General features: G+C 41.9%; 1 protein-coding gene across 4 annotated transcripts; it reads right to left on the bottom strand.

Annotated features, from left to right (window-relative positions):
• Positions 1–1355: 1355 nt before the first annotated feature.
• ZFP64 (ZFP64 zinc finger protein) lies at positions 1356–13956 on the bottom strand. Of its 4 annotated transcripts, none has more exons than XM_054081873.1 (6): positions 13612–13956; positions 11742–11981; positions 10268–10802; positions 9344–9406; positions 8741–8992; positions 1356–5042 (listed from the first exon to the last, which is right to left on the bottom strand). In XM_054081873.1, exons 3-6 carry the CDS (start codon positions 10437–10439, stop codon positions 3745–3747), a joined length of 1785 nt encoding a protein of 594 aa, XP_053937848.1. In that variant the 5' UTR covers positions 10440–10802; positions 11742–11981; positions 13612–13956; the 3' UTR covers positions 1356–3744. The 4 variants fall into 4 exon arrangements, with proteins under 4 accessions (XP_053937848.1, XP_053937847.1, XP_053937850.1 ...); XM_054081872.1 differs by lacking the exon at positions 13612–13956 and adding an exon at positions 13246–13324; XM_054081875.1 differs by lacking the exon at positions 13612–13956 and adding an exon at positions 13246–13324 and having other exon boundaries at positions 10268–10796.
• Positions 13957–17387: the final 3431 nt, after the last annotated feature.

The following is a 17387-nucleotide window of genomic DNA, read 5'->3' as shown; positions in this document are numbered from 1 at the left end:
TGTGAGATTACGTTCTGGCTGTAAATCTGCTTCATGGGATCTTAACAGTAGAAAACTTAGGACATTTTTTTCATTTGTTGCTTTCTATCTTAAATGGAAGTAAGATTGTTTTAGAGCTAAGCTTTGTGTAACTTCTTAGAAAACTGGATTTTTAAAAGCGTTTATCCGGGAAAGAGTTAAAAGCAGGGAATTGGGAAACAGGAAACGGGTCATCAGCAGATCAGACCCGCTCATAGGATTGTCTGGATCTCTACCACCACCTATAGACCACACAAAATACTTCATGAAACCCTGCTTGCAGTGTTCATTTATACCAACGAGTATGGGAAAACTAAGGCCACTTTTTAGTTGCCAAACTGTAGTCCATTCGCACTTAAAAGGGCTCGGTACAGCTTTCTAGCCCAGCAGGCTCGCCTAGCAGCAGCAAGGCTGCCTACCTCCAAACAGAAAGAGCAACGCGCAGGCACCGGCTCCGAACACCATTCCTGTCCCATGGACTACGCAGAAGTTTTTTGTCCAGGTGGGGCACTTGGAAGGCTCCATTGCTGGGGACTCCTGACATACAAACTCCTCAGGTGGGCTACTAAAACTCTGTACCCAGCTGGCTTGTAGAAATCAACCAGCAGGAAATACTAGGAAGATGGTGAACAAGCAGATATGGACACAGACTTAGCGCTGATAAAATCAAGTATGTGAGGGCAGATGAATCTAGATTAATTTGTCTTACATTAAAGGGAAAATATATAATAACTGGCATTAAAACTTTGATCACAAATGGAGTAGTTACTCCTATTCAGAGGCCTAGCATAGGTTTTGTAAGCTGACAGCATCAAACGTTTTTCGTCACCATTTCTGTTGCTGTTACAATTACTACAACAGGAACTGGAAGAGATCGCCCACCTGCTCCATCTCGGGTTCGATCATGGCTGTAGTTTACCATCCACTTTGCTACGCTGATCCAATGGTTTGTGGAGCGGTGTTGTAAACTGGACCACTGAGGTGACCTGAAGGAGACCCCTCCCTCTCCAAGTCAAATAGACTTTAACTTCAACCTTATCGAACTTCCTCCAGGGTTGCTCTCCTGCAGCTCAGTTGCCCTTCAGCACATGCCACGGCCTGGGCGGCTTAGCCCTGCCAGGCACTCACACTTCCTCCTCTGCAAGGCCAGTGCTGCACATGGTCTGGAACCACTGTAAGCTGAGTGAAAAATGCCTATGTACTGTTAGAGGGCTGAAAGATGCCATCTTTCAGTGGTGTTTACAATAACCGTTGGCACAGTGCACAGAAACACTGCACACAGTGTGATGGTATAGATCACGCACACATGTACACATCCATTTGGAGATAGTTTAATAGTGAAGAATTACTTCTGTGCCACCCGTTTTAATTTAAAAATAACAAACTGTTTGATCTATGTTTCTCCAGTGATCATTTACAACCTGGATATCAGGGACCACACATAATAAGATCAAGCACTTACTTATGATGCCTTTTATCTTTCAAGAGTTTTACAAGTAGTCTTAACATAGTTGAAATGGAATGATCAGGTCTGTGCAATAGGCACAAGAAGGAAGCATGACTGGAGAGCCACAAAATAGCAATTGATGCCAGTGTTAAAATTCAAAATGTCTAGGCTTTCAGTTTATTGCTCTCAATGAATGCTCTGCAGTGACCTAATGTAGTAAAAACCTTCCACCTACTTGTAATATATACAAAAATAAGTGCTTCATGGAACTGGGTCTTGTCAGCTTCTTAAATCACGTATCTGTAGGGAAAAGATAATTAACAGGTGACTCACCTGTATCACCTGAAAAGTTGGAGAACTGTAGGAAATTATAAACCCTGAAATACAACTGTCAGTGAATGTAGAAGTATTGCTTCATATTTCAATGCAGCATGGGGCTAGGAAACAAGTCTTTAACAATACCCTTTTAATTAAGCATTTTTGAAGTTTCTCCTTTTAACTGGAATGTGGACTTTTCTGATATCCACAAGCATCAGGCACACTGTCAGCTTAAATAAAAACCTAGTTTTTAAAAGGAAGATAATTTGAAACAGTTTTTTGTTTTAAAAGAACATTAACTTAGAACCACAGGTTGGGAAGGCAGAAGAGATCTGGATCTTCAAAAATATTATTTCCCAAAAAGAATGACAGCGATACTGGAGCATTCAAGCTTAAGCAACCCTTATTTCAACAAAAAGCAAAGGTCACATTTTCAAGAACAACTGGCATGACTGTACTTACGAGTTTCCAACTCGTCATTGTGAAGCAGGAAGCCTTACACTGTATATACAGTATGTACCACATGGAGGGAAGAAGCGAGGAACACTCCCACATACACAAAATAAAGGCTGTACAAGCTAAAAATTTCAAACACGAAGGCTGTTCAGAAAGTGGCCCTAATTATATAATCTTTGTAAGTTTTCCAAGCATGCTTCTAGCACATAAAGCAATCAATGTCTCCCACCAGCAAATACTGTGAAATTTAACTTGACTTTGATTCCCCAAAAGGGAATCTCAGAGCTACTTTTGGTAACAGATTCTTTTCAGTCTTCCATCTACTCACAATTGTCCTTGGGATGCCATCTGGCTGTGAAATCATCTCTGGTTTTTGCAGTTCCAGGCACCTACAGACCTGTCTGTTTTCCCAAGTTGAGTCTGCTCTTTAACTAGAGAGTTTGGCAGTGAAGAAGTTATTAGCTACCACTACAGCAATGCTCACTAGACAGGACAATAATATTACATAGTTCAAAATACAGTCTGGAGTTAATTTATTATAAAAGTGTGCATAATACAATCATAAATTCCTACCTAATTGTGATCCAATCTGAATTTATGCTAGAGTTTCAAGACCTTGCATTAGAATCTATTTTTTTTTTATTTTAAATGGCATGAATTAAATCTTTTCCTTTGTTCCCTTTAACTTGAAAAGAGCCAAAATGTAATGCACTTTTACCACCCATGCAACTACAAACTGGCATCATCACAATAAACCCAAAATTTAAGTAACGTTTGTAAAAAATGTATTTGCAGTTGTTTTGTTCTTCAATACACAGGTCCCCCCGACGGAGATCGTTGTGCCATATAATTTGCAATAGTGTTCTGGCTAACAGTTAGTTATTACTGGTGGACAGACAAAATTATTTTGTTTCCTAAAAATAATCACCTAGTCTTCTGCATAAGCATTTTCAGATTAAGTGCCAGGTCCTAGCTACACATACTAAGGAATAGCCCCCTTAAACCTTCCTAGGGCTGCATCACTCCTACTAGCAGACATTTCTTACAGATCAATGATCAGCCAGGTGCAGTTAATGCATACATTGCATGTAAATGAAATAAATTTCACTTAAAAATATATGTCAGAATGGCTTGGACTATTAGCTTTTTGTGTGTGCATGAAAGAATAAGTCTGCTGTGAAGGCAATCCATCATAAGGCTTTCTTATTTTAGCCAGCACAATACAAGAAACATATTCTGGGAAGCTTACTGCTTGGCAAAATTGTCAACAGTCACTCAGGTTTTACAAAAAACCACAGCCTCCGATTTCAGTAGAGGCACATAAATATACACATCCTCTTTTCACATACAAGATGTACGCTTCCATGTACAGACAAGTCAAATGTGGAAGTGGAAGGTATTTGGCTTTGTAGGACAAATCCTGCATTCACTTATGTCCTATACATTTCTGCTGCATTCAGCACTGTCTCTGAGATTAAAGTTTGTTTAGTAGTAGTCCATTGCAACTAATCCGGTATGGAGTCTGCTGGACACAGTAAAGCTGTATGGGCTCCATTTTGAATGATAGAATAGGTCTGCTTCGGAGCTTCTGTGTGAGAGGATGAAGAAAAGATAGGAGCAGGGGGAGCTGAAGTAGACACTGTTATACTCTGACCTCCATCACTAACCACAGTCACTTCTGTTGCTCCTTCTTGTATTAAAGCATTAAGGCCTTCTAAGTCAGAGCAGCTGATTCCAGAGCTGGTGATGAAAGCTTGGTTTGCTGAAGCATCATGAGCACTGACAGGAGCAGCAGGAATCAGAGTTTGATGTAAAGCGCTTCCATCGCTTTGGTCATGGGTTGTAAGAAGAACTGCTGGTTGCGTCACAGGCCCTGCTTCGCTTTGAGATATGTGAGGTGGAGGTGGTGCCAACAAACTAACTTGGCCCAGCAGCTGCAAGCGGCTGTTGGCTGAGAGGTCTTCCTGATTCTGTCCAACTAATGTAGGAGGCACGACATTCACTGATGCAGCCTGAATGATACTATTAGTCTGAGGGACCTGGTGACCCACGATGATCTTGACCCTTCCCTCATTGTATGGAGAAACCTGAGCAGCCTGAAGTGGGACCTGGAGGTGACTAACAGTAATCGGGGCACTCGCCTGCCGACTGGAATCCATCTGGAGCTGTAAAACAGCCAGTTCGTTATTTTTAGATCCATTATACATACTGTGCTGCTTCTTATGACTCCTCAGAGAATCTTCTCGCACAAAGGAAGCATCACACAGGTCACACTTAAATGCTTTCTTTGCATCCAATTTGGCGACTTGCCTGGAGCCACCGTGCTTTGTTTTATCTCCCTGCTTCTCCACAGCTTGCTTCTTGGTCTTGACTTTGTCACCATGAACTTTCCTCACATGAGTTGTCAGGTTGCTCCGCTGCTTGGTATCAAAGCTGCAGAACTCACATTTGAAAGGACGATCTTTGCAGTGGATTCGCTCATGCACTTTCAGAGCTGCCTTGTTAGAGCAGGAGTAGTTACACTCCGAGCACTTCACTGGCTGCTCGGGCTGATGAGTTCTTATGTGGTGCCGAAGGCTTGTTTTGTTTCCACATTGAAATTCACACTCTGGACACTTCAGGGTATTTTCCATGCTGTGCTTGATACGAATGTGTGATTTCAGGTTTCCTTTCATGGCACATCGGACCTCACAGAACTCACATTTGTAAGGTTTCTCACCAGAATGCACACGCATGTGCCTCTTCAAGTCTGAGTTGATTTTAAATTTAGCAGGACACATCTGACATTGGAAAGGAGCATCTCCTGTCAACAAAAACACAGTTCAAATTACAGATGAGACACTGAGATCCACTGGAGAGACCAATGCTATAATGAACTATGTACAGCTGACCTGTTCTAAATACTTGTAAATCCACAGCATATTTTCAAGACATAGAGAACTTTGATGGCACAGTATTTATCATCTAGCCTAGCATATTTGCGTGCAAACTCTCCACACGCATGCCTGCCCACATCTGTTGCTTTTTCATGTCTGCATTTCAGATAATCTCCATTTTTAGTTCATTTTGTGTGTAAAATTGTTCAGCCTGCTCCAGAGAAGTGACTGAAATTTCTCATCTGTCCCTCTTAAAACCATGTATCTCAACTAGTGTTTAAAATGAATGAAAATAAAACACTAACTTTAACAGCTGCTATATTTTTGAAGTCTAAGAAAGCAACATAAATGTAACCATGACTCGGGTTTACACTACAAGATTTACCAGGAGACTTGTAGGTTAACTTCATGCTACCGCAGAAATAGATGCTTATCAGGCACCAGCCTTACTGCTCAACCATATAGTTGAGTTAGATCAGCTGACAAGAAAAACTTGCTATTTTTTGGACTTGTTCTTGTGGTGCGTTTGTATTGCACAAAAAGTATTGCTGGCTCAGGAAGGCAGTGGAAGCTCTTGTCTAGAAGAGAAGGAGATGTAGGGACAAAAGTCCACACCTGCATCTGTGTCAGGTGGTTGCACAACTATAGCATTACTACAGTTACAGGAAAAAAACAAGAGGGAAAGAGGGATCACAGCTATATAAATGCAACTAGAAATTACAAATGTGAGACTAATGAAACACACGTGCAAGTCCACGTGCTTACACAGAGAAGTAACACTAAGCTTTTGTTTTTCTGGAATTACTGCAACTGGTGATGTTTTTTTCTATGGAAAGCAATGCTGATCCAGAAAGCTAACAACAGTAGTTAAAGATTAGGTCAGATTATTAACTGCTAAGGCATGAAAAATGAACACACTCATCTGCAAGATCTCTGTAAGCCTATTTATACCAAACTACCAATATGAATAACTATTTGAACTGCCTGGATGTAACCCGCTCCTTTGCATTTTGTCTACTTCCAGGCTTGTGTCACAACATGCATGATAAAATTAAGCAATAGTTCCGTTTAGTCCATAATCAATTCCATGGTAAAGACCAGTGATTCCATTCTGAAGTCATTAAAAAATTCCCAACTAAGTAACTGTTCCCTTTTTTCTTTCATTTAAATATGCAGTTCTCTAAACTCCCTGATCATAAAGTCTCCAAGTAGGTATAATTTTGAAAAAGCAGAAGAATTGTTATTAGGTTCTAAGATACCCTTGTTGGGGGAAGGAAAGAGCAAGTTTGGCAACCATTTATCTTCCTTAATAATAGAAAGTATTTATAAATATAAATAATAATAATAAAATATAAATATAATAAAATAACTGCAAATGGATGATTTATTTTTTAAGTTAATATTCCATAGGGTTTGTGATAGCTGTATAATTTTGCATAATTTGCTTATCTAGCTACATATGCCATAGGTTTAGCTGCATATTTTTCAAACCAAGTTGTGGCCTACTGTGCTAATCTATGTATCTCTTTAATAATTGAGATACATGGTGTATTATCTATATTAAATCGATTTTATTAATGAAGATGCACTGTTTGTTCATCTAGTTTATTTTACAGTCTCAGCGGCACACTCAGTTACTGAATTTTTATCTACTTTGCTGATGAAGGCACAGTACCAGTTTCAATGACTTAATTTTCACATACAGGGTAGCACAATATATCAAAAAGAATTAGTAATTTTACTGTATATAGCGAAGTAAGTTGGTTTCTTATATAAAGAGTGGTCTATTACTTATATTTCTTTATTTCTGTCCATACATAATCGATACTGACAGAATATAGCTTCAAAAAAAGTGTCTGATCCTGGCTATTAATTGCAATAGTAGTTTTACTCAAATTAACAGGAACTGATTTTTTGATGACTAGTTCAAAAAGTAAGACTATGCAGATGATCTCATTCTGAGCAATGAAGATTACACTCGCTTTCTAGGGAATGATTAATTTAATTCCAGTAAGCAATATACTCTACATACCAGTCTCACTTTTCTCCAAAAAATGTCTGTGTGTATAACAGCTTTATAACTAAACCAGGATATAATTATTACTTTCAAAATTCTTATGCCTCTTTTCAGCAAATAAAAAAAGTTCGTTTATAAAAGAGTTTATGTTAAAGAAATGGAAGAGAAAATAAAACTAAAGGCTTTAATTTTAGCATAAGTCAATTGCTTAACATACAACAGACTGATCTGCCAAATAGAAAGCAGGTAGCCTAAACCCACTTCTCAATGACTGCCATATTCATTGCCACAAAAATCTAAAACTACTGCAAATACAAGAAAACCATGATCATTCACAGGTTCTCCCACAATCAAATTTGGAGAATACTTGCCCATGTACATAAATTCACAATTATGCATGTTCTTATATTACATGGGGAAAATGCAATACCATACTCTCCAACTAGTGTGTTTACTAACAGGTAACTTTTCATGACAACCCATACTATTTTGACTATCACATCATCTTATATAGCAACAGGAAGAGGGAAACTTGTAAAATAACTGTCTGGCAGTCCTGCCTGTTCCATGACAGCAGATTTGTGAAGTATAAAAGATTCCTTTCTGCTAGGGACAGATTGGTTTTACCCTTCCCTCCTTCACAATGCACTAGGGATTTATTTCTTTCATTTACTCAAAGTAAATCCCATCTTGCACACATCTGAACTAATGGTGTTCAGTACTAGAACTCAGAATCAGATGTAGGACAGGTTCAAAGCTAATCTAGTAATCACTGAACCGTAACCACCTTGCAGCCAAAATGCACAGAACTAATCAAATGTACAAAAAACAACACAGAAACTAATCCAGTACCCTGGATCAGGTGAAAAACAACATACAAAGACAACTGTACAGCAGTATCTTTTATAGCAAATTTCTTCTGAAAACAATGTATAAAAGAAATCTGATTAAAATGAAACGTAGGCAAATAATGCTAATACAAAATGATACAGTGTTTATAAGCCTGGAGGCTAAAACTTTCTATCCATAGAGCAAAACCAATATGGACAGAGTATGGTTCCAGCTGCTCATACTACACTTAATGTCTGTCCATCAGTTTGCACACAGAATGTATCACAAAGAAAGGTCAAAAAAAGATGTAACTTAAGTTGCTAATTACTTGCTAATTTACTGATGCAAGAAAAAAATTAAATTACGCAGTTGAGGTTTGCACTGATATAACTAGCTCAATTGGAAAGAAATTTCAGTGTTTCTAATACAGCAGACCAGATTTGAAAGACACTGACAGGAACCTAGATGCTCTTAATCAATCAACAAATTAAATCCTTAGCTCTACTGGTTTAAAAACATCTCATAGGCAGTTTCAAAATCAATTTAGAAGAAAATCTACAAAGAGTCAAATTTATCTTCTGATTGCTTCCAGGTATTTTTAGTAAAGCTGTGTTGCCCTACTAGACTCTATGCCCAGGAAATTCACAGAAGCTGGATGCCTAGGTGCTTTTTAGAATTGGAATAGACCCTTTCTGACATCTTGACACTTGTATACCTTTTAAAATCTTCCCTGTGACCTTCTAACCTTTATAGATGTGAATTTTAGTATAAACTTACCCGTGTGGGATCTGAGATGTACAGTGAGCTGGCTAGAGTTGCGGCTTGCATAAGGACAGATCTGGCATTTAAAAGGACGTTCGTTGGAGTGAATGCGCTGGTGCTTGTTGAGACTGCTGCTGTCAGCAGCTGCATAGTCACAATGCTTACATTTGTAAGGCTTCACTCCAGTATGAGAACGCATATGCATCTTCAGCTTATCTTTACGACTAAAACATTTGTTACAAACTTCACATTTATGGGGCTTGTCTCCTGAAACAAACAGAAAAGCATCAACATATCAAGAATTTTTGCAGTAGGTTTATGCCCTACTACCACACTGCACCCTGATAAACACAGTCTGCACCTCAGAAATTTCAGTGTGCCTTAAATTGATGTACAATGTTCATGTTTCGTAACTGTAAGTTACCACCCATAGTGTGACATGGTTTACTCAAAAAGGGCAATTCCCCAGGCACAGAGAACTACAATACTAGAATGTACAAGCATATGTACACTCTACCTAATTTATCTAGAGGTATGTTATTTTGTAGGAAAATACCTTCTAGCAAAAAGACAAAAGAGGAAACAGAAAAAAAAAGAGAATATGACAACTATATAAACCTGTGTGTGTTCGCAGATGACGTTCCATATCCTTCATACCATACGAAGTCTTGAACTGGCAACCTGAAAATGGTAAGATTAATATTAAATTCAAGGAAAATCTAACAAAATAATAAAAATATACTACCATATCCTGGGCATTATGTTTCTTTTCAAGAATATTTTCCTTGAAATTCAGTATTAACAGTAAATGAGTTTCCCCATCTTGTTTACTCATATTTACTTAAAATAGTGACTAGCTTACCTATGCATTTCAGTTTTTCTAATGCTTCCCCTAGGAGGCAATTCAATCACTACATTACTGCTTTCTTTAATTCCCTGGACTCTCTGCCCAGGATTTGAGATGCGCTTTACAGTAGACAGGGGATGCTGGGGAACTAATTAATTCCACATATGACTTGAAGAAAGAGACTGTAATGTTTGCCACCATTAATATGGCCACTCATCCAACATGGCTGTCTCTGCACACACTTTCTGCACATTGCACTGCTTTTACTCATTAAGGTCTCCAAATACTTTGGTTCAATACATTCTTACAAAAATGCTAACTGACCAAAGACAAAACATACAATGCAAAATGCACGTGTAATATTTATCATGTACAACAATGGCAGTTAGCAAAAAGATAACAAGGTCCTGCTCTTACCTTGCTACAGGTGTGGGCACAGGTGAATGTCTATATGCAAAGCCGCTAGAGCATTGCCAGAGCACACCGCAGTATAGGACCAAAGTGTAAGGACATGTGAAATCAATAGCAAAACTACTACTGCCATCAGTGGTAGCACCTCACATCTTTAGTCAGTAGGCTTCCTTCCAGGTTCTGCGCATCTTAACTGCTTAAGACAGGCAAAGCTACCCTGCATATCTCTATATGAAACCTATCAATTTTAAATGAAAAGGAAGAAGATACACTCCACGTCTTACCTGGATAGCAGCAGTCTAGTTTCTTCTGTGTAAGTGAGGAGGTAGATTTTCTTGAACGTGCTTTTGGTGGTGGAGAGACAATAGCAGCTGCTGGAGGCACACTGCTTTCACTGGGCAGGTATGTTTGATAGCCATGCTCAAAAACAAACTCTGGTGCAGAAACTAAACACATAAAATAGTTCAGTTCGAGGACATCAACTTCTCCAATCAGAAAAATCTAATTATTTTCTAGTTTCATTAATTACTTCCCTAGTCTGTTTTTTTTCCAGCAAAATTCCTGTTCCTGGCTTCCTATCCACCTGGAGGAGGGGGAGAGGAAAAAGGCTTTTCTCTTCCCTGCTACCAGTGAAAATTCTGTGAAGACCTGATGAGCCATGCTGAACTTATTAAGATCCTGAGTAGGCCCACTCATCTGCTTCTGAATCCTATCTGACTGCACCATCCAGTTTCTTCAGAAGTTCAGTTTCTTCTGATGACTGTCCAGGTCTTACATTAATAAAAGCATGTTTGTTTTTCAACACTGGCTGTGCTGCATCTCAAAGGAGAAAAAAAGGCTGAATTATTTATATGGCAAATATTGTCAAAAAGGCATCACGTAAACAATTTTAAAAGAGAACTTATTAAAACAGTTCAGTCTCTTCCAACTATATCGGTTTTAGTTTCACCTGTTATTCTTAGGAGTAACAGCTATCTCAGCCAAAGTAGTGGCTTTTAAATCAATTAAACAATGCTATACCCTAAAAAGGCAGAAGGATATAACTGCCCTCATTTTAAAGATGAGTAAATACGAAGCAGAAAAATGACTCATCCAAAACCCACACTGAGCTGAAGGATCATAATACAAAGATTCCTGGAAGTGAGCCCTGAATTCAGTTTGTTTCACTGCTCTTCCAGATATGTCTATCCAAATTAAAGTCAAATGATTTGGATTTTAGTAAGGTCCTAGAACAAGATAAAATTAAAACTATTGCACAGGAGGGCAAATCTTTACACATGGAACAAAATTCTACTTTTATTTAAACATCTGCAGGATCAGGACCTCACTTCAGCCTTTGCATACGCAGAAATCTTGAGTAATATTTTTCCTGCCAATTAGTTGCGGGAGCAATGTTAGGGAATGCAGTGTTCTAAAATAAAAGGCCTGGATTGGCACCCAACAGCAATTCTGAATCTGTTTTTCATCAAGAGCACTCTTAAAAAGTAAAATGCATGGTAATTCGATTATTTTTCATAAGTACAGACAATTTAAATTAATATGCACAAGTTGGTTATGCGACATATCAAACTCAAGCAATTCTCTAGGGGAATTTGCTGAGATGCAAGTTAAGTATACTGCCGTCACACCAAAACGACTAATGCAAAACCAGTTAATTTAGGTGAGCGGGATGGGAATGCATGAGCAGGGGGGAACGTAACACTGCCACTTTGCACAAGCTGAGTGCTTCCCAGCTCTTGGTATGCAACACCAAAATACCTGTGATGGTTTGGGTCTCCGAAGCAATAGTCCTGGTTGTGGTTTGAGTCTGTGTTGATGGCACCGTTTCTTCAGACACAAACTGAACTGTACTGGTGGCTCCAGCTGTTGCACTCGTGAGCTGGCAACCACTTTGCTTGTGTCCAACAAAGGCATCAAGGTTATTGAACTGCTGCTTGCAGATGCCACAGATGTGGATGTCAGGGGTAAGCTCCACCAGCACAGTTGTCCCACCGGGAACTGTGGAAACAGGAGCACAGTCAAGAGCAGGGGAGTATGGCCTGAGACATGGAAGAGGGCCAAAACCACCCAAACACAGAGACAACCTGATGACTTAAGGCCCCAGCTGCAGGGAAGCCCCTTCAGCCTGGGGCAGCCTGTCCCAGCCTAGAGTGGCGGGAACCCTGGGCAGGTCAGCAGGGGGCTGCTGGCAGAATGATAGAATGGTTTGGGTTGGAAGGGGCATTCCAGATCATCCAGTTCCAACCCCCCTGCCATGGGCAGGGACAAACTCCCATCAGGTCAGGCTGCCCAAAGCCCCATCCAACGTGGCCTGGAACACTTCCAGGGAGGGGGCATCCACAGCTTCCCTGGGCAACCCATGCCAGTGCCCCATCACCCTCATTGTGAGGAATTTCTTCCTAATGTCTAATCTAAATCTTCCCCCCTCCGTCATTATGAATCATAGAAAGAATTGCTTGGTTGGAGAAGACTTTGATGGGCTGAGAGAGTTGGGGTTGTTCAGCCTGGAGAAGAGAAGGCTCCAGGGAGACCTTATAGCAGCTTCCAGTACCTGAAAAAAGGTACAGGGAAGCTGGGAAGAGACTTTTTACAAGGTCATGCAGTGATCGGATAGGAGGAATGGATTTAAGTTGGAGTTGGGGGAAGACTTAGATTAGACATTAGGAATAAATTCTTCATGATGAGCGTAGTGCTGCACTGGCAGAGGTTGCCCAGGGAAGTGTACAAGTGTACAAGTGTACCCCTTGTCCCTGGGGGTGTACAAGGCCAGGCTGGATGAGGCTCAGAGCAGCCTGGTCTGGTGTAACGTGCCCATGGCAGGAGGTTGGAATTAGATGATCTTTAAGATCTCTTTCAACCCAAACTATTCTACAATCGTGGAGTCCAACCACACCTGCCCACTACTAAAATACATCACCTCACAGAATCACCAGGCTGGAAAAGACCTCTTGGCTCATCGAGTCCAACCACGCTTATGTCCCACTAAACCACATCCACCCTCCAGGGATGGGGACTCCACCACCTCCCTGGGCAGCCATTCCAGTGCCCGAGAACCCTTTGGGTTTCGAACCCGCGCCCCTCTCCCGCAGCCCTCAGCGTGAGGAGTGACGGACCCCCACCTGCTCCCCCCCCTTCCCCGCACCAACGGGGATCCCCCCAGCCAGGTTCCCTTCCGCCCCCCCCGCCCAGTCAGGTTCCCGGGTTCCCTTCCGCCCCCCCAGTCAGGTTCCCGGGCTCCGCTCGCGCCCGCTCGTTGCGTTACTCAGGTTTCGGGGCCCCGCGCAGGCCTCGGCTCAGCCCCGCGCCTGCCGCGCGGGCCCCGGAGCGCGCATGGCGGGCACTTACACTGCACGGGGCCGGGGAAGGGCGGTGCCGCCCCGCCGCCGCCGGGGTTCATGGCAGCCGCACGCCCCGCCGCCTCCGCCGCCCGTTTATTACCGGCCCCGCCGCTGCCGCCGCCGAGCGGGGGCGGATGTGGAGGAGCCGAGCATGCTCAGTGGCGGGGGGACCGAAAATGCCGGCGGAGAAACTCTCCGAGGCTCCTTTAGAATCGCCAGGTTGGAAAAGAGCTTTGGGCTCATCGAGCCTATCCGCCTCCGACACTGCTGAGCCGGCCCTGAGCGCTCACCTGCCCGGCTTCTAAACACCTCCAGGCTGGCGCCTCCCTGGGCGGTCTCTGCCAGCGCACAATAATCCTTTTGGCGAAGAAATTTTTCCTGATTTTCAGTCTAAACCTGCTGTGGCACAGCTTGAGGCCGCTCCCTCTCGTCCTGTCGCCTGATAAGGGGAAGAAGAGACCAGCACCCACGAACAGGGAGCTGCGGAGAGTGATGAGGCCTCCCCTGGGCGTCCTCTTCTCCAGGCGGATCAACCCCAGCTCCTCAGGCCGCCTCTCATAGCCCTTGTTCTCCAGCCCCTTCCCCAGCTCCGTTCCCTCCTCTGGACACGCTCCAGCGCCTCAATGTCCTTCTTGGACTGAGGGGCCCAAAACTGAACCCAGGATTCGAGGTGCAGCCTCACCAGTGGCGAGTCCAGGGGAACGATCCCTGCCCCAGTCCTGCAGACCACACGGTTTCCCATACAAGTCAAGATGCCGTTGGCCGCCTGTCCACACTGCTGGCTCACGTTCAGCCGGTTGTCAACCAACACCAGCTTTTAGAAAGCAAGCCTCCTTTAATCAGGCCCAGACAGCATAAAGGAGTGATCTCCATCAATCGTGTGCAGTGAGAGAAAAGCTGGTTACAGAATATATTTCCCACAATCATATGTATATTTTTTCCCAGAAATATTATGAATATTCTATTACTTCCCAAAGACTAATTTTTAAGGTTATTGTGGACTTCACAACAGTCAAAACTCTTGATAATTTGGAGCCTTAGAGCCAGCTCTCTGCCTGGTCTTGCATTTGAGATAGGGAAACACTGCAAACAGAGGTGATTAAAGAAAAAGAGACATCTGTTCAGCACAGATCATAGAATAAATACAACTGTTAGGTTGGAAAAGACCCTTGAGATCATCGAGCCCAACTTTATTGGACCACTATTAAACCATATCCCTGAGTACCTTATCTACCTGTCTTTTAAATACCTCCAGGGATGGTGACTCAACCACATCCCTGGGCAGCCGTTCCAGTGCCCAATAACCCTTTTGGTGAAGAAATTTTTCCTGTCATCTATACTGAAGCTCCAGTGGTGCAACTTGAGGCTATTCCCTTTCATCCAGGCTGATCATACTTAGCACAAGATGTTATCATTCCAAAAGGATGAACAGTGTCTTGACAGATACTCTTTGAAAGAAAATGTGCAATCAGAGAGACATTCTGTCTAACTTCTCATCCAGTATCCACCCCCTTACTATGGGCAGAGATACCTTCCATTGGGTCACGTTGCTCAAAGGTTGGACAACCTGTGCCACTGCCTCACCAACCTCACAGGAAAAAAAATTCTTCCTAATATCTACCCTCTATCAGCTTAAAACCCTTACCTGTTGTCCTATCCGTGCACTCCGTGATAAAGAACCCCTCTTCAGCTTTTCTGTAGGCCCTGTTTAAGGCCCCCCTGGAGTCTTCTCCATGCTAAAGAGCCCAACTCTTAAGCCTGTCCTTGCATGGGAGGCGCTCCAGTCCTCGGATCATCTTCGTGGCCCTCCTCTGGACTTCTATTGAGTCATACTCACCCCAAATCTCAACGATAATTAATTTATAGTACCAAAAAAGAACCTGATACTCACCGATGTTATTGGAAAGCCTCTCTATTGTTTGAGTGGGTTTCTGGATACACACCTCAGTGTGCATTACAGACAGTGTTCCTCGTGCTTAGGGTTGGAAAAACCGTTTCCTGTAAAATGACCACACTTTTTAGAGGGGGATTGACATGTTTTGTGCCAAGTGAGCTTAGTGCTTTGCAGCATCAAACTGGCTCAGCCATTTTGGAGTGTCAGCTCATTGAAGTTACTTTGTTCTGCCGTGTATTAAAAACACAGCTATTCAGGAAGGACCTGCAGCATCGTACATACACACAGTGTTCGGCAGCCTAAGTCTCCCACACACAGTCCATTTACGCATGCTTTGCTGCCTTCAGGTTTCCATTAGGCACTGATGTTTTTTTCTGTGCTCAGAAGAGCGCGTAGGAATGGGGAGGAAAATACTTACCTAGTGATACAGGGGTAAAGCAGCTGCAGAGGGAACAGAATGGGCTACCACAGTTAACTGAAGATCGTATAACGTGGACAAACATGAATGGGAAAACAAACTATTAATTCTACTTTCTCCTGACAAGTTTAATTTTATTACTGAATGGTTTTGTAGCTATGTGGATGTAACTGTGTATTCGTTAATAAATGCAGAATAGTTTGTGTACACACTAAACATACTCAGAATTTCAAATGTCAGTTCATATTACAGTTGAAGTTTTATTTTCCTGGGACAGTGGTGTCCACTCAACATTTCCATTGACCCATTTTGCCAATACAGTAAAGCAAAGACATGGGATTGTTAGGGGGCCAAAATAAAACACAAAAGGTGATAATCCTGGTTCTGGCCTTTAAAACCTGCTGACTGTGTTTGGTACCACATCATAGCACTGGTTAAGGGTCAAATTTATGTCAGTTCAAGATCTCAGATATATTTTAATCTAATCTTAGATTAAAAATTTGATTAATGCATTAAAATGCTAATGAAGAAGGAAATCAAATAAACTCCATACAACTCACATGGAATGTAGAACATTACTAGGTGTTTAAAAATTTATGCAGAATCCCCCTCACCCCAAAAATAATAAAAATAAAGGAATTTACATTGATTCTGGAAACAGATGGTTTTATGTTAGCATGGTTACACAGCCAGCACCTATAAAACATAGCACAGAAATAAGATGAGACTGTTTTGGGAGTACATCCAAGAGAAATTAAATCTCAGAGTAAGAGTAATCAACCTGAATCTATTTTTCCATAGTACAGACAGAACTGTAGAACTGAAAGCTGACTTTTAACTCATTTTGCTATTTTTTCCAGAACACTATGACCCATTTCCAGAGCTGACAGAGCGTCTGCCTGTCTATCCACCAATTACAGTTGCACTCACAGGTGTACTTTGGAGTGTAGCATAACTTATTTTAATCTCTTTTTCCCTGGGTTTAATGGCTTATTGTTAGAATACAAGCCTGCTTGACTTAATTAGAAAAGAATAGACATTGTGCTTTGTTAAGAGTGAATTTTCACTTATCCAAGGACCTGTGGTGAGAGGTAGGAGGGCTCTGTACCCCCTTTTGACTGCCAGAACAAATACAGCAGGGTGAGAGCATCGCATCCGAACTCTCTGATGTGCTTGCTCCTTCAGACTGGGTGTCAGGGTAACAGTATTGAATTGATACGGGGATGGTCTGAGGTTGCACTACTGAGTCAGATATGAATGGTTTTACGTACGGTGTGTTACCAGCTCTTTTAGAAACATTTGCTACATTATTCAATTGAACACTATTGATAAGATATATTAAATTAATTTACAGGAAAATATTCAGAGCTAACTGCAGTGCTGCAGCTGGCATCTGACAGAGGAGTTCCCTCCACCCCTTCCATCATTCTTTCCAGCTGTTTTGCAAAAAGCACTCAGTCAGTAGCAAACTGAATTACTTCGTTCCCTATGCTGGCAAGGGCTGAAGGCAACTGGAAGGAAAGTGCTCAGCCTTGGGCTGCTCTTGTGTTGTTCTTCCCATCTCCCGTATTTCCCAGCATGCTTCAAATACAGCTCAACTGAGAATTTTTAGGCTTTTTCTGGTTGTGGGGAAGAGGAAGTGGAACAAAATTAGTGGTTTTCATGGGGGGAAGATGAATTTTGAAAATGTCTGTGCTGGGAAAAGCTTTTCAGGTGCAGGCAACTATGTGTGTTTAAAACCAGAGGGAGAAAGG

Source organism: Cuculus canorus, chromosome 16 (assembly GCF_017976375.1).
Source record: "Cuculus canorus isolate bCucCan1 chromosome 16, bCucCan1.pri, whole genome shotgun sequence".
Classification (NCBI taxonomy): Eukaryota; Metazoa; Chordata; class Aves; order Cuculiformes; family Cuculidae; genus Cuculus; species Cuculus canorus.
The sequence above is the reverse complement of the archived record's forward strand: the minus strand, read 5'-3'. Positions and strand labels throughout refer to the sequence as shown.